General features: G+C 35.7%; 1 protein-coding gene and 1 non-coding gene across 2 annotated transcripts; one reads left to right on the plus strand and one right to left on the minus strand.

Moving 5' to 3' along the window:
- The first annotated feature begins 6,051 nt into the window (after window positions 1–6,051).
- LOC112724448 (small nucleolar RNA R71) lies at window positions 6,052–6,159 on the plus strand. The gene has a single exon (XR_003163609.1). It is a non-coding gene; the product is annotated as a small nucleolar RNA R71 (small nucleolar RNA).
- Window positions 6,160–11,868: 5,709 nt separating this feature from the next.
- On the minus strand, window positions 11,869–23,089 carry LOC112721709 (uncharacterized). The gene is made up of 7 exons (XM_072206082.1): window positions 23,014–23,089; window positions 22,575–22,735; window positions 12,985–13,197; window positions 12,461–12,553; window positions 12,223–12,324; window positions 11,939–12,119; window positions 11,869–11,882 (listed from the first exon to the last, which is right to left on the minus strand). The coding sequence occupies exons 1-7, from the start codon at window positions 23,087–23,089 to the stop codon at window positions 11,869–11,871; spliced, it is 840 nt and encodes a 279-aa protein (XP_072062183.1).
- Between the last annotated feature and the right edge of the window lie 1,714 nt (window positions 23,090–24,803).

Below are 24,803 nucleotides of genomic sequence, written 5' to 3' on the forward strand. Positions count from 1 at the left end.
TTATTATCTGTAAAATTATATTACATTTGATGTTAAAGCATATTTGTAAATATGTGATGTGTTTTTTATCTGAAAAATATGTATGGTGCTTATGAAATTTTCATCTGAATGTGTGTATGAAAATGTTCAGAAAGATGTAAGAGTATAATCTGTGTTAAAAATGATAGTGAATTTAATTTGTAAGAATGTAAAGGTTTGATTGAATTATTTTATTTGTTTATTTTATTTTTTTTTAAAAAAGAAAACATCATCATTTTTAATCATTCACTTTCTTTTGTGACCTCGTGTCGTGACTCCAAGATTGTGAAAGTGTCATTTTATTTTATTATTTTTTTATGAGAAGATTTTTAAAAAATAAAGTAAATTTTGCAATTCCTATTATCTGAACACCGAACCTCCAAGGGAAACAACACTTCAATCACCATTAGGCTATCAGATAATTTGTTACTAAAATATGAGTCAAAAATAATTTTAAAATAAATATAATGAGATACTTCATACATATTAATAATTAATCTGCCAATTCTTTTCCCTTTTTTTATCATATTCAACACTAACAAATATAATACATGTAACCTTTTTTATTTCATTTCCATTTTTTTATTATTTAATTAAATATTCTTATACATCTTATAATATCATTGGTGTGCGAAATCGTGATCTTTACTTCCTTGATAACGGCGCTAAAAACTTCATACGCACGTTTATATTCTTAATTTTGTTTTACAACTTCGTACAACTAACCAGCAAGTGCACTGGGTCATCCAAGTAATAAACCTTACGTGAGTAAGGGTTGATCCCACGGAGATTGTTGGTATGAAGCAAGCTATGGTCATCTTGTAAATCTCAGTCAGGCGGATTAAATTGCATTAAGAAATTATAGTGGATGAAAATAAATAAAATAGGATAGAGATACTTATGTAAATTATTGGTGAGAATTTCAGATAAGCGTATAGAGATGCTTTCGTTCCTCTGAACCTCTGCTTTCTTGCTGTCTTCATCCAATCAGTCCTACTCCTTTCTATGGCAAGCTTTGTGTAGGGCATCACCGTTGTCAATGGCTACTTCCCATCCTCTCTGTAAAAATGGTCCGATGCGCTGTCACTGCATGGCTAATCATCTGGAGGTTCTCGATCATACTGGAATAGGATTCACCCTCCTTTTGCGTCTGTCACTACGCCCAGTACTCGTGAGTTTGAAGTTCGTCACAACCATCCCTTCCCGGATCCTACTCGGAATACCACAGACAAGGTTTAGACCTTTCGGATCTCAAGAATGGCTGTCCATGGATTCTAACTTATACCACGAAGATTCTGATTAAGGAATCCCAGAGATACTCATTCAATCTAAGGTAGAACGGAAGTGGTTGTCAGGCACGCGTTCATAGTTGGGAATGATGATGACTGTCACGATCATCACATTCATATTGAGGTACGAATGAATATCTTAGAATCGGAATAAGCTTGAATTGAATAGAAAAACAGTAGTACTTTGTATTAATTCATGAGGAACAGCAGAGCTCCACACCTTAATCTATGGAGTGTAGAAACTCTATCATTGGAAATACATAAGTGATAAGGTTCAGGCATGACCGAATGGCCAGCCCCCAATCGTGATCTAAAGATGAAACTAAAGATAGCATAAAGTCCTATTTATACTAAACTAGTTACTAGGGTTTATAGAAATGAGTAAATAATGCAGAAATCTACTTCTGGGGCCCGCTTGGTGTGTGCTTAGGCTGAGCTTGAAGTTTACACGTGGAGAGGTCATTCTTGGAGTTGAACGCCAGTTTGTAACGTGTTTCTGGCGTTGAACTCCACTTTGCAACTTGTTTCTGGCGCTGAACGCCAGACTGCAACATGAAACTGGCGTTCAATGCCAGTTTGCGTCATTTAAACTCGGGCAAAGTATGGACTATTATATATTTCTGGAAAGCCCTGGATGTCTACTTTCCAACGCAATTGGAAGCGCACCATTTGGAGTTCTGTAGCTCCAGAAAATTTACTTTGAGTGCAGGGAGGTCAGAATCCAACAGCATCTGCAGTCCTTCTTCAACCTCTGAATCTGATTTTTGCTCAGGTCCCTCAATTTCAGCCAGAAAATACCTGAAATCACAGAAAAATACACAAACTCATAGTAAAGTCCAGAAATGTGATTTTTACTTAAAAACTAATAAAAATATACTAAAAATTAACTAAATCATACTGAAAACTATATAAAAACAATGCCAAAAAGCGTATAAATTATCCGCTCATCATAACACCAAACTTAAATTGTTGCTTGTCCCCAAGCAACTGAAAATCAAATAGGATAAAAAGAAGAGAATATACTATAAATTCCAAACTATCAATGAAACATAGCTCCAATCAGATGAGCGGGACTTGTAGCTTTTTGCCTCTTGAATAGTTTCGACATCTCACTTTATCCATTGAAGTTCAGAATGATTGGCATCTATAGGAACTCAGAGTTCAGATAGTGTTTTTGATTCTCCTAGTTCAGTATGTTGATTCTTGAACACAGCTACTTTATGAGTCTTGGCCGTGGCCCTAAGCACTTTGTTTTCCAGTATTACCACCGGATATATAAATGCCACAGACACATAACTGGGTGAACCTTTTCAGATTGTGACTCAGCTTTGCTAAAGTCTCCAATTAGAGGTGTACAGGGTTCTTAAGCACACTCTTATTTTTGCTTTGGACCTTGACTTTAACTGCTCAGTCTCAAGTTTTCAGTTGACACCTTCACGCCACAAGCACATGGTTAGGGATAGCTTGGTTTAGCCGCTTAGGCCAGGATTTTATTCCTTTAGGCCCTTCTATCCACTGATGCTCAAAGCCTTGGATTCTTTTTATTACCCTTGCCTTTTGGTTTTAAGAGCTTTTGGCTTTTTCTGCTTGCTTTTTCTTTTTCCCATTTTTTTCTGCAAGCTTTTGTATTCACTGCTTTTTCTTGCTTCAAGAATCATTTTTATGATTTTTCAGATTATCAAATAACATGTCTCCTTTTTCCTTATTCTTCAAGGGCCAACATATTTAACATTCATAAACAACAACTTCAAAAGACATATGCACTGTTCAAGCATTCATTCAGAAAACAAAAAGTATTGTCACCGCATCAAAATAATTAAACTAGTTTCAAGGATGAATTCGAAACCATGTACTTCTTGTTCTTTTGTAATTAAAAAATTTTTCATTTAAGAGAGGTGATGGATTCATATTCACTACTTTAAGGCATAGACACTTAGATACTAATGATCATGTAATAAGACACAAACATAATTAAACATTTAACATAAAAAAATGAAAAACAGAAAATTTAAGAACAAGGAATGAGTCCACCTTAGTGATGGTGGCGTTTTCTCCTTGAGGAACCAATGATGTCCTTGAACTCTTCTATGTCTCTTCCTTGTCTTTATTGCTCCTCCCTCATTGTTCTTTGATCTTCTCTAATTTCATGGAGGATGATGGAGTGCTCTTGATGTTCCACCCTTAGTTGTCCCATGTTGGAACTTAGTTCTCCTAGGGAGGTGTTGATTTGCTCCCAAAAATTCTGTGGAGGAAAGTGCATCCCTTGAGGCATTAGTGGTTATGAAAAAAAAGCAATGCTTTTTCCACACCAAAATTAAAATGTTTGCTCGTCCTCGAGCAAAAGAAGAAAGAAAGGATGAGAAGAAGGAGAGATGAAGGTGTGTTGATGGTTTGAATTTGAGTGGGTGGGTGTAGGTGATGGGGAAGAGAGATTGAGGTGATTGGTGAAGGGTTCTTGGGAAAGGGTGATATAGGATTATGAGGAGGGAAGGTGAGTGGAGGTAGGTGGGGATCCTGTGGGGCCCACAGATCTTGAGGTGTCAAGGATTTACATCCCTGCACCAATTAGGCATGTAAAACGCCTTTGCATGCAATTCTGGCGTTTAAACGCTGAATTGATGCTTGTTCTGGGCGTTCAACGCCCAGATGCAGCATGTTTCTGGTGTTGAACGCCAGTTCTATGCTTGTTTCTGGCGTTCAGCGCCAGCTCTTCTCAGGGTGCATTCCTGGCATTTGAACGCCAGGATGTTGCTTGTTTCTGGCGTTCAACGCCATATCCATGCTCTGTTCTGGCATTGAACGCCAGCCAGATGCTCCTTACTGGCGTTTAAATGCCAATAAGTCCTTCCTCCAGGGTGTGATTTTTCTTTTGCTGTTTTTGATTCTGTTTTTAATTTTTGTATTTATTTTGTGACTCCACATGATCATAAACCTAATAAAACATGAAAGAACAATAAAAATTAAAATAAAATTAGATAAATAAAAATTGGGTTGCCTCCCAACAAGCGCTTCTTTAATGTCAATAGCTTGACAGTGGGCTCTCACGGAGCCACACAGGTGATCAGGTCAATTTTATGGACTCCCAACACCAAACTTTAGAGTTTGGATATGGAAGTTCAACACCAAACTTAGAGTTTGGCTGAGGCCTCCCAACACCAAACTTAGAGTTTGACTGTGGGGGCTTTAGTTGACTCTGTACTGAGAGAAGCTTTCTATGCTTCCTCTCCATTGTTACAGAAGGAGATTCTTGAGTTTTAAACACAAGGTTGTCCTCATTCAGTTGAAGGATCAATTCTCCTTTGTCTACATCAATCACAGCTCTTGCTGTGGCTAGGAAGGGTCTTCCAAGGATGATGGATTCATCCTCATCCTTTCCAGTGTCTAGGATTATGAAATCAGCAGGGATGTAAAGGCCTTCAACCTTTACTAACACGTCCTCTACTAGTCCATAAGCCTGTTTTCTTGAGTTATATGCCATCTCTAATGAGATTCTGGCAGCTTGCACCTCAAAGGTTCTCAGTTTCTCCATTACAGAGAGGGGCATGAGGTTTATCCCTGACCCAAGGTCACATAGAGCCTTTTCAAAGGTCATGGTGCCTATGGTACAAGGTAATAAGAACTTTCCAGGATCCTGTTTCTTCTGAGGCAATCTCAGTTGTTCCAGATCACTCAGTTCATTGGTGAGCAAGGGAGGTTCATCTTTCCAAGTCTCATTACCAAATAATTTGGCATTTAGCTTCATGATTGCACCAAGGTACTTGGCAACTTGCTTTTCAGTAACATCCTCATTCTCTTCAGAAGAAGAATACTCATCAGAGCTCATGAAAGGCATAAGGAGGTTCATTGGAATCTCTATGGTCTCTAGATGGGCCTTAGAGTCCTTTAGTTCCTCAAAGAGAAACTCTTTGTTGATCACTGGACGTCCCAGGAGGTCTTCCTCACTGGGATTCACGTCCTCTTCCTCCCTTGTAGGTTTGGCCATGATTGTTATATCAATGGCCTTGCACTCTCTCTTTGGATTCTCTTCTGTATTGCTTGGGAAAGTACTAGGAGGGGTTTCAGTGATTCCTTTACTCATCTGGCCCACTTGTGCTTCCAAATTTCTAATGGAAGACCTTGTTTTATTCATGAAACTCACAGTGGCCTTAGATAGATCAGAGACTAAATTTGCTAAGCTAGATGGATTCTGCTCAGAATTCTCTCTCTGTTGCTGAGTGGATGATGAAAAAGGTTTACTATTGTTAAACCTGTTTCTTCCACCATTATTAAAGCCTTGTTGAGGCTTTTGTTGATCCTTCCATGAGAAATTTGGATGATTTCTCCATGAGGGGTTATAGGTGTTTCCATAAGGTTCACCCATATAATTTACCTCTGCTATTGCAGGGTTCTCAGGATCGTAAGCTTCTTCTTCAGAAGATGCCTCTTGAGTACTGTTGGATGCAGCTTGTATTCCATTCAGACTCTGAGAAATCATATTGACTTGCTGAGTCAATATTTTGTTCTGAGCCAATATGGCATTCAGAGTATCAATTTCAAGAACTCCCTTCTTCTGAGGCATCTCATTACTTACAGGATTCCTCTCAGAAGTGTACATGAACTGGTTATTAGCAACCATGTCAATGAGTTCTTGAGCTTCTGTAGGCGTTTTCTTTAGGTGAATGAATCCACCTGCAGAAGTATACAACGATATCTTAGCTAATTCAGACAGACCATCATAGAATATATCTAGGATGGTCCATTCTGAAAGCATGTCAGAAGGACACTTTTTGGTCAGTTGCTTGTATCTCTCCCAAGCTTCATAGAGGGATTCACCTTCTTTCTGTCTGAAGGTTTGAACATCCCCTCTAAGTTTACTAAGCTTTTGAGGAGGAAAGAACTTGGCTAAGAAAGCCGTGACCAGCTTATCCCAAGAATTCAGGCTATCTTTGGGTTGAGAGTCCAACCACACTCTAGCTCTGTCTCTTACAGCAAACGGGAAAAGCATAAGCCTGTAGACCTCGGGATCAACCCCATTGGTCTTAACAGTATCACAGATCTGCAAGAATTCAGTCAAGAACTGAAAAGGATCTTCAGATGGAAGTCCATGAAACTTGCAGTTCTGTTACATCAGAGAGACTAATTGAGGTTTAAGCTCAAAATTGTTTGCTCCAATGGCAGGGATTGAGATGCTTCTTCCATGTAGATTGGAATTAGGTGCAGTAAAGTCACCAAGCATCTTCCTTGCATTATTATTATTTTCGGCTGCCATCTCCTCTTCCTTTTCGAAAATTTCTGTAAGGTTGTCTCTGGATTGTTGTATTTTAGCTTCTCTTAGTTTCCTTTTCAGAGTCCTTTTAGGTTCAGGATCTACTTCAACAAGAATGTTCTTGTCCTTGCTCCTGCTCATATAAAAAAGAAGGGAACAAAAAATAATAATAGGGATCCTTTTTACCACAGTATAGAGGTTCCCTTGTGTGAGTAAAAGAAAAGAAGAAAAAGAATGAAGAAAAGAAGAATTCGAACTCAGAGGAGGATAGGTTTCGAATTTTTGGGTGGAAGAGAAGTGTTAGTAGATGAATAAATAAATAGAAGGAGATGAGAGATGAGAGAATTTCAAAAATTAATTAAAATAAAAATTAAAAATTAAAGTTAAATTTCGAAAATCAAAGTTTGAAATTAAATTAAAAATTAAAATTTAAAACAATTAGTTAATTAAAAAGGAATTTTGAAAAAAAAAGGGAGGGATTTTCGAAAATTAAAGGTAGAAAGTTAGTTGGGCAGTTTTGAAAAAGATAAGAATCAAACAAAAAGTTAAGTGGTTAAGAGATTTTGAAAATCAAATTTTGGAAAGATAAGATTGAAAAAAGATGTGATTGAAACAAAAAGATAAGATTGATTGAAAAAGATTTGAAAGTCAAATTTTGAAAAGATAGGAAGTTAGAGAAGAAGTTAGAAAGGATTTTAAATTTGATTTCGAAAAAGATATGATTGAAATTGAAAAAGATATGATTGAAAATTATTTTGAAAAAGGTTTGAAAAAGAAATTCAAAAAGATTTGATTTTAAAAATTAAAGTTGATTACTTGACTAACAAGAAACAAAAAGATTTTATTTTAAAATTTAAAGATTGAACCTTTCTTATTAGGCAAGTAACAAACTTTACATTTTTGAATCAATCACATTAATTGTTAGTAATATTTTCGAAAATTATGAGATAGAATTAAGAAAATGATTTTTGAAAAATATTTTTATAATTTTCGAAAATAAATAAGAAAAAATGAAAAAGATTTGATTTTTGAAAAAGATTTTGAAAAAGATAGGATTTTCAAATTGAAAATTTGATTTGACTCATAAGAAACAACTAAATTTTAAAAAGTTTTGAAAAAGTCAACTCAAATTTTCGAAAATTTATGAGTGAAAAAGGGAAAGATATTTTTTTATTTTTGAATTTTTAATGATGAAAGAGAAAAACACAAAATTGACTCAATGCATGAAAATTTTTGGATCAAAACATGTGATGCATGCAAGAACACTATGAATGTCAAGATGAACACCAAGAATACTTTGAATGTCAAGATGAACACCAAGAACTTATTTTTGAAAAATTTTTTATGCAAAGAAAACATGCAAGACACCAAACTTAGAAATTTGCAAACTTCAGACACTAACAAATTGAAAATGCATATGAAAAACAAGAAAAGACACAAAACAAGAAAATATGAAGATCAAACAAGAAGACTTACCAAGAACAACTTGAAGATCATGAAGAACACTATGAATGCATGAATTTTCGAAAATTTTTAGAAAAATAAAAGTATGCAATTGACACCAAACTTAAAAATTAACTCAAGACTTAAACAAACAACATAAAATATTTTTTTGATTTTTATGATTTTGTTAATTTTTTTTGGATTTTTGTATATTATTTTTTTTTCGAAAACATATAGGAAAAAGGAAGTAATGAATTCAAAGTCCTCAATCAAGATTCTAGGAATCATACCAGGTTAGTCTAAAGCTTGATGGCCAGCCAAACTTCAGCATACCATTTTGAAACTTTAGAATTCACTCTTAAAAATTTTAAAATAATTTTTGAAAACAAAGGGAAAAAATTTTTTTGAAAGATTTTTGAATTTTTTTTTTGGATTTTTTTTTGAAAATTATTTTGGAAAAATGAAAAAGAAGAAAACTTTTTGTATTTTTCGAAAATAAGAAATAAAAAGCTTAAAATTAAAATAAAATTACCTAATCTGAGTAACAAGATGAACCGTCAGTTGTTCACACTCGAACAATCCCCGGCAATGGCGCCAAAAACTTGGTGTGTGAAATCGTGATCTTTACTTCCTTGGTAATGGCGCTAAAAACTTCATACGCACGTTCATATTCTTAATTTTGTTTCACAACTTCGTACAACTAACCAGCAAGTGCACTGGGTCGTCCAAGTAATAAACCTTACGTGAGTAAGGGTCGATCCCACGGAGATTGTTGGTATGAAGCAAGCTATGGTAATCTTGTAAATCTCAGTCAGTCGGATTAAATTGCATTAAGAAATTATAGTGGATGAAAATAAATAAAATAGGATAGAGATACTTATGTAGATTATTGGTGAGAATTTCAGATAAGCGTATAGAGATGCTTTCGTTCCTCTGAACCTCTGCTTTCCTGCTGTCTTCATCCAATCAGTCCTACTCCTTTCTATGGCAAGCTTTGTGTAGGGCATCACCGTTGTCAATGGCTACTTCCCATCATCTCTGTGAAAATGGTTCGATGCGCTGTCACTGCATGGCTAATCATCTGGAGGTTCTCGATCATACTGGAATAGGATTCACCCTCCTTTTGCGTCTGTCACTACGCCCAGTACTCGCGAGTTTGAAGTTCATCACAGCCATCCCTTCTCGGATCCTACTCGGAATACCACAGCAAGGTTTAGACTTTTCGGATCTCAAGAATGGCCGTCCATGGATTCTAACTTATACCACGAAGATTTTGATTAAGGAATCCCAGAGATACTCATTCAATCTAAGGTAGAACGGAGGTGGTTGTCAGGCACGCGTTCATAGTTGGGAATGATGATGACTGTCACGATCATCACATTCATATTGAGGTGCGAATGAATATCCTAGAATCGGAATAAGCTTGAATTGAATAGAAAAACAGTAGTACTTTGTATTAATTCATGAGGATCAGTAGAGCTCCACACCTTAATCTATGCAGTGTAGAAACTCTACCGTTAGAAATACATAAGTGATAAGGTTCAGGCATGGCTAAATGGCCAGCCCCCAAACGTGATCTAAAGATGAAACTAAAGATAGCATAAAGTCCTATTTATACTAAACTAGTTACTAGGGTTTACAGAAATGAGTAAATGATGCAGAAATCCACTTCCGTGGCCCACTTGGTGTGTGCTTGGGCTGAGCTTGAAGTTTACACGTGGAGAGGTCATTCTTGGAGTTGAACGCCAGTTTGTAACGTGATTCTGGCGTTGAACTCCACTTTGCAACTTGTTTCTGGCGCTGACGCCAGACTGCAACATGGAACTGGAGTTCAACGCCAGTTTGTGTCATCTAAACTCGAGCAAAGTATGGACTATTATATATTTCTGGAAATCCCTGGATGTCTACTTTCCAACGCAATTGGAAGCGCACCATTTGGAGTTCTGTAGCTCCAGAAAATCCACTTTGAGTGTAGGGAGGTCAGAATCCAACAGCATCTGCAGTCCTTCTTCAACCTCTGAATCTGATTTTTGCTCAAGTCCCTCAATTTCAGCTAGAAAATACCTGAAATCACAGAAAAACACACAAACTCATAGTAAAGTCCAAAAATGTGATTTTTACTTAAAAACTAATAAAAATATACTAAAAACTAACTAAATCATACTGAAAACTATGTAAAAGCAATGCCAAAAAGCGTATAAATTATCCGCTCATCAATCATCATAATCATAAAGATATATTATTATAATTTAATATATTTTATAACTCTTTAAATAACCGATAATAGAAATTAATAGAAGGTTTAATTAGTCTGCAGATCTTTATAGTTTCACCGAATTTTCAATTAGGTCCCTATACTTTTTTCTTTTCAATTGGGTACTACAAAAAAAACAGGATTAAAACGGCAGTTATTTTGGGGAATTACGGCGGTTAGAACCGCCATTATGACCAAAATTGGCGCCTCCAAAAAACGCCGTTATTCTGGGCACCATTTTGGTTATTACGGCAGTTTTTTGATGGTTAAAATGGCGATTTTTTATTTGTTTAAAATGGCGGCTGTAACCGCCGTTACCAGGATGTTGTGGCATCATTTCTGTTTAAAATGGCGGTTGGAAACTGCCGTTTTTACCATTATAACCGCCATTTTTACCAAGTTATAATGGCATCTTTTGTGTTTAAAATGACAGTTTTTAGCCGCCTTTTTACCAGGTTATAATGGCATTTTTTGTGTTTAAAATGGCAGTTTTTAACCGCCATTTCTACCAGCGTATAATGGCATCGTTTTCATTTAAAATGGGGTTTCTAACCGCCGTTTGTACCTAATTATGATGACAATTTTATGCTTTTTAAAATAAGATTGAAACTACCAATTTAAAGTGATATTTTCGAAACTCACTTAAAAATCTCGTAATAACCAGAAGGCATAATCATAAATCAAACATCATAAGATGATTTTTAATTCATACATGATCTAAAAGTCATAATCCAAGTCATAATTGAAATATCATAATCCAAAAACAAAGTATCAAAGTAACATTTTTCAATAATACGTCTTAACATATAATTCTTAATATACGTCTTAACATATCAAACAAGGTCATGCTTCCTTGTTGCTTGCTCCAGAAGACCTACTTCCTAACTCTTTTGGTGATGAAATCTCACTCTCCTGATCCAATCCCTACAACAAAAATATAACTATTATGAGCATAAGAAATGCAACAAAAATGCATATATTGATATACATTTATCATGTCTAATTACATAACATTGATACAATAATGAAACCAATTTAAGATTATAGAGCCAACTACACATGAAAACTAATTAGCACCATATAAACCACATTATATTTCTCATTAAATTGATGAAAAAAATTTAAGAGTATAAAAACAGGTTTGACATCGTTTTCCAAACCTCATTGTTCAAAAGTTGAAATCCAAACACAAATTCCATTATAGTTCCTTAGACAATTTAAGCTAAGCTGTTTTGTGTTATGTTGAGCTTAGAAGGTAAGACTTTAATTTGCACCTTTACCCAAAGCAGTGTTGTGTTGTGTTCCACTATTTGAACTATCTTATATGTGTAGTTGAGGCTATACTATAAATTACACTCTCTCTTCTTTAGTATTTCACATAACCGTGAGTTTCATAAACAGAAGGAAAGTATATGCCTTTTGTTAAACTTGTATTAATTATTACTATCACTCTAGCATAAGCTAGCACTACTACTAATTATATTAATAATAGGAATCATAAGTAGAATATGAATGTACCTGTGAAACTTGTTGAGTAGGGAATATTCCAGCCAATTGTATTGGAATTTTACCTCCTTCCTTAGAAGTAATATAAGAGACTAGCACTTGAAATTGCGCTTTTAACGGTATCCAACTCTTCTTGCACATTTGGACCAGAAGTAGATGATGTGCCAACATCATTTGAAGAACCTAAATCTATTTGACTAATCCTTGTAGTGTTGTTCTTGAAAGAAATTGTTGGAACAGCTTCCATACCTAAACCTCGAACACGACCAGGGTGCTCTTTCCCAAAAACTACTCCAAGAGCATCAAGAGGAGAATTAACAGTTAATTCCATCGGTTGTTGGCTGCTATGTACTTCAATCTTCTCCTACATATATAAAAAGAAAGAGAAAGAATAAAAAATAGTATTATCTTATAAAAAAGAAAGAAAAAGAAATACAAACAAGTTACTTATTGCACTTTAGTCTTACCGCTATTTCTTTAGCCTTTTCATTAACATAACTTCCATCTATTTTCTTGTGAGTGATGTCCCACATTTGAACCCTACTAACTTCTTTTCCCATCTCTTCCGTCTAAAATTTAAGAAAAGTAGAAAGACTCGATCCAAAAATAGCAGCCTACTAACTTAGATTAAATATGTAGAAAATTAAGAGATGATGCATGCATTATATTTGAGATAGATTAGATATGCATGAATTAATTGATTACCAATTCAGCCCTTCTTCTTGCAATTGATTTAGCACCTGAAGTATAAGGAATTATTTGTTTTTGCCGAATTTCTTGATTCCTTTTACAAAATTTCTGCAAGTTAAATTTGGACACAATTATTACATTAGTTTGTTTAGTTAATAATGGGAAACCGAAGTGAATACACACGAACAACTATGATAAAAACCACTCTTCAATTGCAGAGGGCAACTAGCATAGAATATTCACTTCTGCATGTTAACCGCAAGAACCATCATCTTTCAAAACTGACTTAAATAGGGTAAAAATGTGCACTAACCACAATAATTTAGGACTAAAATAAATAGAGACTGTACCACTATTTATGACTGCCCCGCAGCCAATAGTTCAATTGTAAAAATAAAGATCAGAACCTCTGGCAACTCTAGAGACACCCAGAAATCAAAATCACTCTTCAACAACATTGACTAGTTCATATTCAATTATATATATATTTCAAATGCTGTAAAAAAGGACAACATTTAACTAGGAGAGTAAGTACTTACCTGAGTTTCAGGCTTCAAACGATATTCTACGAATAAAGCCCATTGATCAGGAGCAATATCTTCTGGTGCATTATTTATGATCTCGGTTTTACTCAACCTTGGATCATAAAAATCATTCCAAAGCTTTATCCTATGTTCCCTCCATATTTTGCCAAGCGATTGGAGCAAAAAACGTTTGGACAAGTTATCACTCACTTTGAAGCAAAATCGAGCCTTCAATATTATAAAGAATATATATTAACCAGCAAATATAATTAAATAATGGCAAAGAAATAAGCTTTAGAGTTTGAGTAATCTTTGGTGCACGGAATTGTGATCACACTTTTCACAACTCCGCACAACTAACCAGCAAGTGCACTGGGTCGTCCAAGTAATACCTTACGCGAGTAAGGGTCGATCCCACGGAGATTGTCGGCTTGAAGCAAGCTATGGTCATCTCGTAAATCTTAGTCAGGCGGATTCAATTGGTTATGAGTTTTGATAATTAAAAGATAAATAAAACGTAAATTAAAATAAAGATACTTATGTAATTCATTGGTGGGAATTTCAGATAAGCGTTTAGAGATGCTTTGTTGCTTCTGAACCTCTGCTTTTCTACTGTCTTCATCCAATCATGTGTGCTCCCTTCCATGGCAAGTTGTATGATCCTCTCAGTGAAAATGCTCCAAGTACGGTTTCTGCACGGCAAATCAGCTGTCGGATTTCTCGTCTCGGATGAAAAATACCAGGTACAGCTACCGCACGGCAAATCATCTGTCAGTTCTCACTTGTGTCAGAATAGGATCTCTCTATCCTTTTGCACACTGTCACGGCGCCCAACATTCGTGAGTTTGAAGCTCGACACAGTCATCCCGTCCCAAATCCTACTCGAAATACCACAGACAAGGTTTAGACTTTCTGGATCTCAGGAATGCTGCCAATTGGTTCTAGCCTCTACCACGAAAGTTCTAACCTCACGGACTCCGTCCGTGGATTAGAGACCCAAGAGATTATACTCTGGCTATCGTCCAATGACTACGTTGAACATCATGCAGACCGCTTATGGTTGTCAGGCACGCAGATCTTGGCTAAGCGAGTAACGAAGATAGTGGGTGATTGTCACGGGTCACCCCTTATTCTGACTTAACTGAATTAAGTACAAGAGTATATCTTGGAGAAGAAGTAAGCGTGAATTGAAAGAGAAACAATAGTACTTGCATTAATTCATGAAGAACAGCAGAGCTCCGCACCTTAATCTATGAGTTGTAGAAACTCCACCATTGAAAATACATAAGAGAAAAAGTCTAGGCATGGCCGAATGGCCAGCCTCCAAAGTCCAAAGATGATCAAAAGATATTCTCTCTGAATACAATAGTAAAAAGTTCTATTTATACTAAACTAGTTACTAAGGATTACAGAAAATAAGTAACTAAGTGCAGATAGTGCAGAAATCCACTTCTGGGGTCAACTTGGTGTGTGCTTGGGCTGAGCATTGAGATTTACACGTGCATAGGCCTTTTTTAGAGTTAAATGCCAGCTTGGATGCCAGTTTGGGCGTTTAACTCCAGTTCTGGTGCCAGTTCTGGCATTTTACGACAGAAAAGGGTCTCTGGTGGGCGTTTAAACGCCAGTTTGGGCCATTAAATCTCGGAAAAAGTATGGACTATTATACATTGCTGGAAATCCCAAGATGACTACTTTCCAACGCAATTGAGAGTGCGCCAATTGAGCTTCTTTAGCTCTAGAAAATCCACTTCGCGTGTAGGAGGGTCAGAATCCAACAGCATCTGCAGTCCTTTCTCAGCCTCTGAATCAGACTTTTGTTCAGGTCCCTCAATTTCAGCCAGAAAATACTTGAAATTACAGAAAAATACACAAACTCATAGTAAAGTCCATTAATGTGATTTTTGCATAAAAACTAATAAAAATATTATAAAAAGTAACTAAAATATACTAAAAACTTCCTAAAAATAATGCCAAAAAGCGTATAAATTATCCGCTCATCACAACACTAAACTTAAATTGTTGCTTGTCCCCAAGCAACTAAAAACAAAATAGGATAAAAATAAGAGAAAATACAATAAATTTCAAAATATCAATGAAGCTTAGTTTCAATTGGATGAGCGGGACTAGTAGCTTTTTGCTTCTGAACAGTTTTGGCATCTCACTTTATCCTTTGAAGTTCAGAATGATTGGCATCCATAGAAAATCAGAACTCAGATAGTGTTATTGATTCTCCTAGTTTAGTATGTTGATTCTTGAACACAGCTACTTTATAAGTCTTGGCCGTGGCCCTAAGCATTTTGTTTTCCAGTATTACCACCGGATACATAAATGCCACAGACACATAACTGGGTGAACCTTTTTAGATTGTGACTCAGCTTTGCTAGAGTCCCCAGTTAGAGGTGCCCAGAGTTCTTAAGCACACTCTTTTTGCTTTGGATCACAACTTTAACCGCTCAGTCTCAAGCTTTTCACTTGACACCTTCACGCCACAAGCACATGTTTAGAGACAGCTTGATTTAGCCGCTTAGGCCGGGATTTTATTCCTTTGGGCCCTCCTATCCATTAATGCTTAAAGCCTTGGATCCTTTTTACCCTTGCCTTTTAGTTTAAAGGGTTATTGGCTTTTTCTGCTTGCTTTTTCTTTTTCTTTCTTTGCCTTTATTTTTCGCCCCTTTTTTTTTTGCAAGCTTTGTGTTTTTCCCTGCTTTTTCTTGCTTCAAGAATCAATTTTATGATTTTTCAGATTATCAATAACATTTCTCTTTTTTCATTATTCTTTCAAGAGCCAACAATTTTAACATTCATAAACTTCACTATAAAAAAATATGCACTGTTCAAGCATTCATTCAGACAACAAAAAGTATTGTCACCACATCAAAATAATTAAACTATTTTCAAGATAGAATTTGAAATTCATGTACTTCTTTTTCTTTTTTAGAAAACATTTTTCATTTAAGAAAGGTGAAAGATTCATGGAACATTCATAGCTTTAAGACATAGACACTAAACACTAATGATCATGTAATGAAGACACAAACATAGACAAAACATAAAGCATAGAAACCGAAAACAGAAAAACAAATAACAAGGAGATTAAAGAACGGGTCCACCTTAGTGATGGTGGCTTCTTCTTCCTCTTAAAGAACCAATGGAGTTCTTGAGCTCCTCTTTGTCTCTTCCTTGCCTTTGTTGCTCCTCTTTCATGGCCTTTTGGTCCTCTCTGATTTCATGGAGGATGATGGAGTGCTCTTGTTGAGGTCCATGAGTGGGCTCTCTTGTTTGCTCCATCCTCTTTCTAGTGATGGGGCTTTTGAGATGAATCTCTCCATCACCCATGACTCGGAGTTGGAAGCAACTGCCTTCCCTTTCCTCTTCCTAGAGGTTTCTCCGGCCTTATGTGCTATTAATGGTTATGGAAAAACAAAAAGCAGAGCTTTTTTCACACCAAACTTAAAAAGTTTGCTCATCCTCGAGCAAAATAAGATAGAAGGGAGTAGAAGAAGAATGACGTAATTAATTTTGAAAACTTATTACTGTATACAAGAAAAATTAAAAAGAGTTGAAAAGAATTTGAAAACATATGTAAGTTTTGAAAACGTTTTGGAAGGAATTGAAAAGAAATAAAAAAAGAATTAAAAAGAATTGGAAAGGTTATCAATATTTGAAAATAGAAATTGAAAGATGAACGTTTAAAATATGTTTAATGCAAAAAATTATGAATTAAAACATGAAAAATTGAAAAAAATCGAATTGGAAACAAAATTACCTCCCTTGTGTCATCCTGGCGTTAAACGCCCAGAATGCTATCCATTCTGGCGTTTAACGCTCACTTGACTGCCTCTTTGGGTGTTTAACGCCCAGCCAGATACCTTGGCTGCGTTAAACGCCAGGAATCCTTCTTTACTGGGCATTTTTCTAAATGCCCAAAATGCTGCCTGCATAGGCGTTAAAGCGTTAAACGCCCATTCTGCTATCCTTACTGGCGTTTAAACGCCAGTAAGCCTGTCCTCCAGGGTGTTCTATTTTTGATGCTGTTTTTTATTTCGCTTTAATTCTGTAGCTATTTTTATGACTCCACATGATCATCAACCTAAAGAAAACATAACATGGCAATGGAAAACAAATGTCTATAAAAATAAATATAATTAAATAACATTGAGTTGCCTCCCAATAAGCGCTTCTTTAATGTCAATAGCTTGACAGTGAGCTCTTAAAGAGCTTCACAGAGACTTAGAGCTTAATGGTGGCCTCCCAACACCAAATTTAAAAGTTGAGTGTGGGGGCTCTGTTTGACTCTGTATTGAGAGAATCTTTTCATGCTTCCTCTCCATGGTTACAGAAGAAGATCCTTGAGCCTTAAACACAAGGTAGTCCTCATTTAATTGAAGGACTAACTCTCCTCTGTCCACATCAATCACAGCCCGTGCTGTGGCTAGGAAGGGTCTTCCAAGGATAATGGATTCATCCTCATCCTTCCCAGTGTCTAGGATTATGAAGTCAGCAGGGATGTACAGTCCTTCAACCTTCACTAAGACATCCTCTACAAGTCCATAAGCCTGTTTCATTGATTTGTCTGCCATCTCTAGTGAGATTCTTGCAGCTTGTACCTCAAAGATCCCCAGTTTTTCCATTACAGAGAGTGGCATGAGGTTTATACCTGACCCCAGGTCACACAGAGCCTTCTCAAAGGTCATAGTGCCTATGGTACAAGGTATTAAGAACCTTCTGGGATTCAGTTTCTTCTGAGGTAATTTCTGTTGAACTAAGGCATTCAGTTTCATGATTGTTCCTAGATACCGAGCTACTTGCTCTTCAACAATATTTTCATCCTCATCAGAGGAAGAATCTTCATCAGAGCTCATGAACTACAACATTAAGTTCCATGGAATCTCTATGGTCTCTATATGAGCCTCAGATTCCTTTGGTTCCTCAATAGGGAACTCCTTATTGGTCAATGGACGTCTAGCAAGGTCTTCCTCACTGGAAATCACTGCCTTTTTACTCTCTCTAGGTTCGGCCACTTTGGATATAGTTATGGCCTTGCACTCTCTTTTGGGATTCTCTTCTGTATTGCTTGGGAGAGTACTAGGAGGAGTTTCAGTAACTCTTTTACTCAGCTGACCCACTTGTGCCTCCAAATTTCTGATGGAGGACCTTGTTTCAGTCATGAAAATGAGAGTAGTCTTAGACAGATCAGAGACTATGGTTGCTAAGTCAGAGAGGCTCTGCCTGGAATTCTCTGTCTGTTGCTGAGAAGATGATGGAAAAGGCTTGCTATTGCCAAACCTATTTCTCCCACCATTATTATTATTGAAGCCTTGTTGAGGCTTCTGTTGATCCTTCCATGAGAAATTTGGATGATTTCTCCATGAAGGAATATAGGTGTTTCCATAGGATTCTCCCATGTAATTCACCTCTTCCATTGCAGGATTCTCAGGGTCATAAGCTTCTCCTTCAGAAGAAGCTTCTTTAGTACTGCCGGATGCAGCTTGCATTCTAGTCAGATTCTGAGAAATCATATTGACTTGCTGAGTCAATATTTTATTCTGAGCCAATATGGTATTCAGAGTATCAATCTCAAGAACTCCTTTCTTTTGAGTCATCCCATTATTCACAGGATTTCTTTCAGAAGTGTACATGAACTGGTTATTTACAACCATCTCAATGAGTTCCTGGGCTTCTGCAGGGGTTTTCTTCAGATGAAGAGATCCATCAGCAGAGTGGTCCAATGACATCTTGGACAATTCAGACAGACCATCATAGAATATACATAAGATGCTCCATTCTGAAAGCATGTCAGAAGGACACCTTCTGATCAATTTCTTGTATCTTTTTCAAGCTTCATAGAGGGATTCACCTTCCTTCTGTCTGAAGGTTTGGACTTCCACTCTAAGCTTGCTCATCTTTTGAGGTGGAGGCCAAGAAAGCATTGACCAACTTTTTCCAAGAGTTCAGGCTTTCTTTAGGTTATGAGTCCAACCATATCCTAGCTCTGTCTCTTACAGCAAAGGGAAAAAGCATAACTCTGTAGACCTCGGGATCAACCCTATTGGTCTTAACAGTGTCACAGATTTGCAAGAATTCAGCTAAGAACTGATGAGGGTCTTCCAATGGAAGTCCATGAAACTTGTAATTCTGCTGCATTAGAGAAACTAATTGAGGCTTAAGCTCAAAGTTGTTTGCTCCAATTGCAGAAATTGATATGCTTCTTCCATAGAAGTCGAAAGTTGGTGCAGTAAAGTCACCAAGCATCTTCCTTGCATCTCCACCGTTGTTGTTGGGTTTGGCTGCCATGTCTGCTTCTTTTTCGAAAATTTCTGTAAGGTCCTCTCAGGAGTTTTGTGCTTTAGCTTCTCTTAGCTTCCTCTTCAGAGTCCTTTGAAGTTCAGGATCAGCTTCAACAAGAATGTCTTTATCCCTGTTCCTGCTCATATGAAAAAGAAGAGAACAGAAAAGAAGAGGAATCCTGTATGTCACAGTATAGAGATTCCTTTATGTGTCAGATGAAAAGAAGAATAGAAGAATGAGGTAGAGAGAGGAGATGAATAATTCGAACAGAGAGAAGAGAGAGGGGTTCAAATTATGAGTAGAAGAGAAATGTTAGTACTTAAATAAAATAAATAGAAAGAAATGAGAGAGAGAGTATTCGAATTTTAATTAAAAGAGAAGAAAAATATTTTTGTTTTTTTATTTTAATTATAAGTTAGAATTCAAAATTTAAGAAAAGAAATAAAAGCAAATTGAAAACTAAATTAATTAATTAATTAAAAATATTTTTGAAAATTTGTTAGTTAGTTTTCGAAATTAATGAGAGAGAAAAGTAGTTAGGTGGTTTTGAAAAAGATAAGAAATAGTAAACTTTTTAAAATTAAAACAAACAAGTCAAGTGGTTGATTGAAAAAGATTTGAAAATAAATTTTGAAAAGATAAGAAGTTAGAAAAAGAGTTTGAAATTAAAATTTTAAAAAGATATGATTGAAATTTATTTTGAAAAGGAATTGAAAAAGAAATTAAAAAGATTTGATTTTAAAAATTAAAGTTGATGACTTGACTAACAAGAAACTAAAAGGTATGATTCTAGAATTTAAAGATTGAACCTTTCTTAACAAGAAAGTAACAAACTTGAAATTTTTGAATCAAAACATTAATTTTTAGTAAAGTTTTCGAAAATATGAAATAAAAATAAGAAAAAGATTTTGAAAATTTATTTAAGAAATTCGAAAATATTAAGAAGAAAAATGAAAAAGATTTGATTTTTGAAAAAAAGATTTGAAAAGATAAAATTTTTAAATTAAAATTTTGACTTGACTAACAAGAAACAACTAAATTTTAAAAATTATTGACCAAGTCAACTCAAAATTTCAAAAATTATGAGAAGAATAAGGAAAAGATATTTTTTACTTTTGAATTTTTAATGAGGAGAGAGAAAAACAACAAAATGAAACAAAAGATAAAAATATAAGATCAAAACAAATAATGCATGCAAGAACACTTTGAATGTCAAGATGAACACCAAGAACACTTTGAAGATCATGATGAACATCAAGAACATATTTTTGAAAATTTTTAAGAAAAGAAAGACATGCAAGACACCAAACTTAAGAACTTTTGTACTACGGACACTAACAATTTGAAAATTCATATGAAAAACAAGAAAAGACATAAAACAAGAAAAATTAAAGATCAAACAAGGAAAATTATCAAGAACAACTTGAAGATCATGAAGAACATAATGCATGAATTTTCAAAAATTTTAAGAAAATTAAAAAAATGCAATTGACACCAAACTTAAAATTTGACACAAGACTCAAACAAGAAACACAAAATTTTTTTGGTTTTTGTGATTTTATTAAATTTTTTGTATTTTTTCGAAATTATTTTGGAAAAAGAAAATAAAGAAATTCAAAATTTTTTTTAATAAGAATTCTAGGATTCATGCAATGTTAGTCTAAAGCTTCGGTCCAAAAGAATTAGACATGGCCAAATGGCCAGCCAAGCTTTAGCATAACAAATACAGACATGTCCTTTCTACAATGGAAAGTGGAAACCTCAGTCCAAAAGATTAGACATGGCTTAACAGTCAGCCAGGCTTCAACATATCTCATGAAGCTCTAGAATTCATTCTTAAAAAATTTTTTTGAATTCTTTTTTTGAAAACTAATTTTTTTTTCGAAAATAAAAATAAAAAGCTTAAACATAAAATAAAATTACCCAATCTAAGCAACAAGATGAACCGTCAGTTGTTCAAACTTGAACAATTCTCGGCAACGGTGCCAAAAACTTGGTGCACGAAATTGTGATCACACTTTTCACAACTCCGCACAACTAACCAGCAAATGCACTGGGTCGTCCAAGTAATACCTTACGCGAGTAAGGGTCGATCCCACAGAGATTGTCGGCTTGAAGCAAGCTATGGTCATCTTGTAAATCTTAGTCAGGCAGATTCAATTGGTTCTCGCCTCTACCACGGAGGTTCTAACCTCGCGAACTCGGTCCGTGGATTAGAGACCCAAGAGATTATACTCCGGCTGTCGTCCAATGACTACGTTGAACATCATGTAGACCGCTTGTGGTTGTCAGGCACGCGGATCTTGGCTAAGCGAGTAACGAAGATAGTGGGTGATTATCACGGGTCACCCCTTCATTCTAACTTAACTGAATTAAGTACGAGAGTATATCTTGGAGAAGAAGTAAGCGTGAATTGAAAGAGAAACAATAGTACTTGCATTAATTCATGAAGAATAGTAGAGCTCCACACCTTAATCTATGAGGTGTAGAAACTCCACCGTTGAAAATACATAAGAGAAAAAGTCTAGGCATGGCCCAATGGCCAGCCTCCAAAGTCCAAAGATGATCAAAATATATTCTCTCCGAATACAATAGTAAAAAGTGCTATTTATACTAAACTAGTTACTAAGGATTACGGAAAATAAGTAACTAAGTGCAGATAGTGCAGAAATCCACTTTCGTGGCCCACTTGGTGTGTACTTGGGCTGAGCATTGATTTTTACACGTGCATAGGCCTTTTCTAGAGTTAAACGCCAGCTTGGATGCCAGTTTGGGCGTTTAACTCCAGTTCTGGTGCCAGTTCTGGCGTTTTACGCCAGAAAAGGGTCTCTGGTAGGCGTTTAAACACCAGTTTGGGCCATCAAATCTCGGGAAAAGTATGGAGTATTATACATTGCTGGAAAGCCCAAGATGACTACTTTTCAACGCAATTGAGAGTGCCCCAATTGGGATTTTGTAGCTCCAGAAAATCTACTTCGAGTGCAGGAGGGTCAGAATCGAACAGCATCTGCAGTCCTTTCTTAGCCTCTGAATCAGACTTTTGCTCAGGTCCCTCAATTTCAGCCAGAAAATACCTGAAATTACAGAAAAAGACAAAAACTCCTAGTAAAGTCCAGAAATGTGATTTTTTCATAAAAACTAATAAAAATATAACAAAAAGTAACTAAAACATACTAAAAACTACCTAAAGACAATGCCAAAAAGCGTATAAATTATCCGCTCATCAATCTTCTTACTAGGAAAAAAATATTCCATTGATTTTCAAAAAAGCTTGCTGGAATGTCTGACCACTTTTCAAAACTGATTGGAAATGCTACACAATCAGTGGCCAATTGTCCACAAACTCCTGCAAGGAGTCCAACTACTTCTCCTATTGCTGAATGATGTTTATCAAAATTGACAACTATGCGCAAACCTTCTGGCAAATTATGCACATCCTTCGCTAATAAATGAAGGCGTGTACTATCTTCGTATTCATCTAAAATAGACAAATGAGTATAAATAAATGAGTAAATGAGCGACTAAAGAATAAAATAAATAAAATTCACGTTGTATGTTGGACAGCAACATAAGTAGATAAGGCAACGTATATAAGCCAATAACTAGCTAAGGGTATCATAGAATTCAATTTCTATTTTCAATCCTTTCAAACTAATTCATATATAACATCTATACATCTAAAAATACTAATAGAACATCTATACATACCTATGGCATCAACAGTCTAATAATGTTTAGATTCACGTCCACGTTTACGATTAGGATCGGATGGATCCTCATATATAGTTGGAGCAACTGATGATGGCTCAGAAGAATTTGAAGCTGCCGACATGTCTCGGGATGAACTTGCAGCTGCTGCCAACTTGTCTCGGGAGGAACTTGCAGCTGCTGCCGACTTGTCTCGGGAGGAACTTGCAACTACTGCCGACTTGTCCCGGAAGGAATTTGAAGCTGCCGACTTGTTTCAGGAGAAATTTGTAGCTACCAATGTGTCTCGAGAGGAATTTGCAGCTGTTGCGGACTTGACTTGTGATGCATTTGAAGCTGCCGACTTGTCTTGTGAAGAATTTGCAGTTGCTGCTACTTTAAGTAGATTCTTGTACCTCTTTTATTTTGGCATATCTGCATAATAGATTAAATCAATAATTAATAAATATAATATAAAATGTGCATCAAGATTAAAAGAATAGACCCTGTAGCTAAGTTGGTGAAATAATTTAAAGCAAATTAAAGCCGTTTCAAGCATTTTAAATATGAATATTGTCATTGCTGCTAGATTCGGTCTTTATCTTATCATAATTACATGGCCCATACTTTACATGACTAACTTTTCTTCATGCAATGCAATCCATTTATTCTAATTCAGTTAATGCAAATAAACTGAAAAATTAAACAATTGATCAAATAATTAAGTTAATGCAAATAAACTAAAGTTATCAAAAGTTACATAATATAAATTTCGTACCATAAATTAATTTAACCTACTAACTATTCTGACATGTGTTCGTCTTCTCCAATGTCATCATCTAGTAATTTATCATCTACCTCATCTCTTAACAATGATAGATTATCACCATTTTCAAATAAAGAATCCAGGTTTTGCTCTAACCAAGGCTCATTCTCACATGCTTCATCATCTTCATTTCCCCCATATCATATGAGTCTCTTGGCTTCAAATGCACGACAACACTCCAATCTTTATTCACTTCATCATTGACGAAATACACCATTCGAGCTTGTGAGGCTTCAATATATGGATCATCCTCCTCTCGGTCACCACTGTGTATTACTCGTGAAAAATTAACAGAAGTAAAATCCCAACTATCCTTTCTACATCCCCGTTCTCTTGTGGTGTCAGCCCATTTACATTTGAATAAAGTAACCCGAAATCGGCCATTGTAGTAATATCTTCTAATTTGCCATAATATGACAAATCAACATTCCTAACATTAGTATCACTAGCGCTAGCAACACAAGGAGTTGAAGACATTAAGAAAACTCCACTATTCTGGGTCCTTAACCCATTGTCTCGATTGGTAGTTCGAAAGGAGAACCCATTGATACTAAATGTAGAAAACCTCTTGGCATATTGTGATGGACCCCTTGCTAAGTATCTCAAATCCTCATGCACAGTATTCATAATGTCTGGGTTCATAAGCTATTATGATAGAACAAAATATTAGTTATTATATCCACAAATACTGCTGAATATTAGCAAAAAAGATCACTTTTCTATTTACCTGCGTAGGAAACCAAGTAACAAAATCTTTATTGACTCTTTTTTCTATCTCTACATTTGAAGGCCTTCTACCCTTAGATCGTCTTCGTACAAAATCTTTGAAGTCACTGTCAGATATGAAAGTTTAACTCTAACTAAACAACTATTTTTAGGTAAATAAAAAACATGTATGCAAATCCTTAAGTACTTACTCAATGAACGGTTTGACATATGGACAATTTAGAACCACATAGCGATGTGCTTCTTTTTTTTCCATAGGTGACAACTCAAATACTGTGAAAGCTCCCTTAGACTTACCTATTTGTGG

This window comes from Arachis hypogaea, chromosome 11, assembly GCF_003086295.3.
Source record: "Arachis hypogaea cultivar Tifrunner chromosome 11, arahy.Tifrunner.gnm2.J5K5, whole genome shotgun sequence".
Classification (NCBI taxonomy): Eukaryota; Viridiplantae; Streptophyta; class Magnoliopsida; order Fabales; family Fabaceae; genus Arachis; species Arachis hypogaea.

Coding starts and splice junctions, on each gene's coding strand:
- LOC112721709 (XM_072206082.1), bottom strand. CDS start 23,089: ATGTCGGCAGCTTCAAATTCTTCTGAGCCATCATCAGTTGCTCCAACT. Junction 12,554..12,984: donor GTTTGAAGCCTGAAACTCAG/GTAAGTACTTAC, acceptor TTTAACTTGCAG/AAATTTTGTAAAAGGAATCA. Junction 12,325..12,460: donor CAAGAAGAAGGGCTGAATTG/GTAATCAATTAA, acceptor CTTAAATTTTAG/ACGGAAGAGATGGGAAAAGA.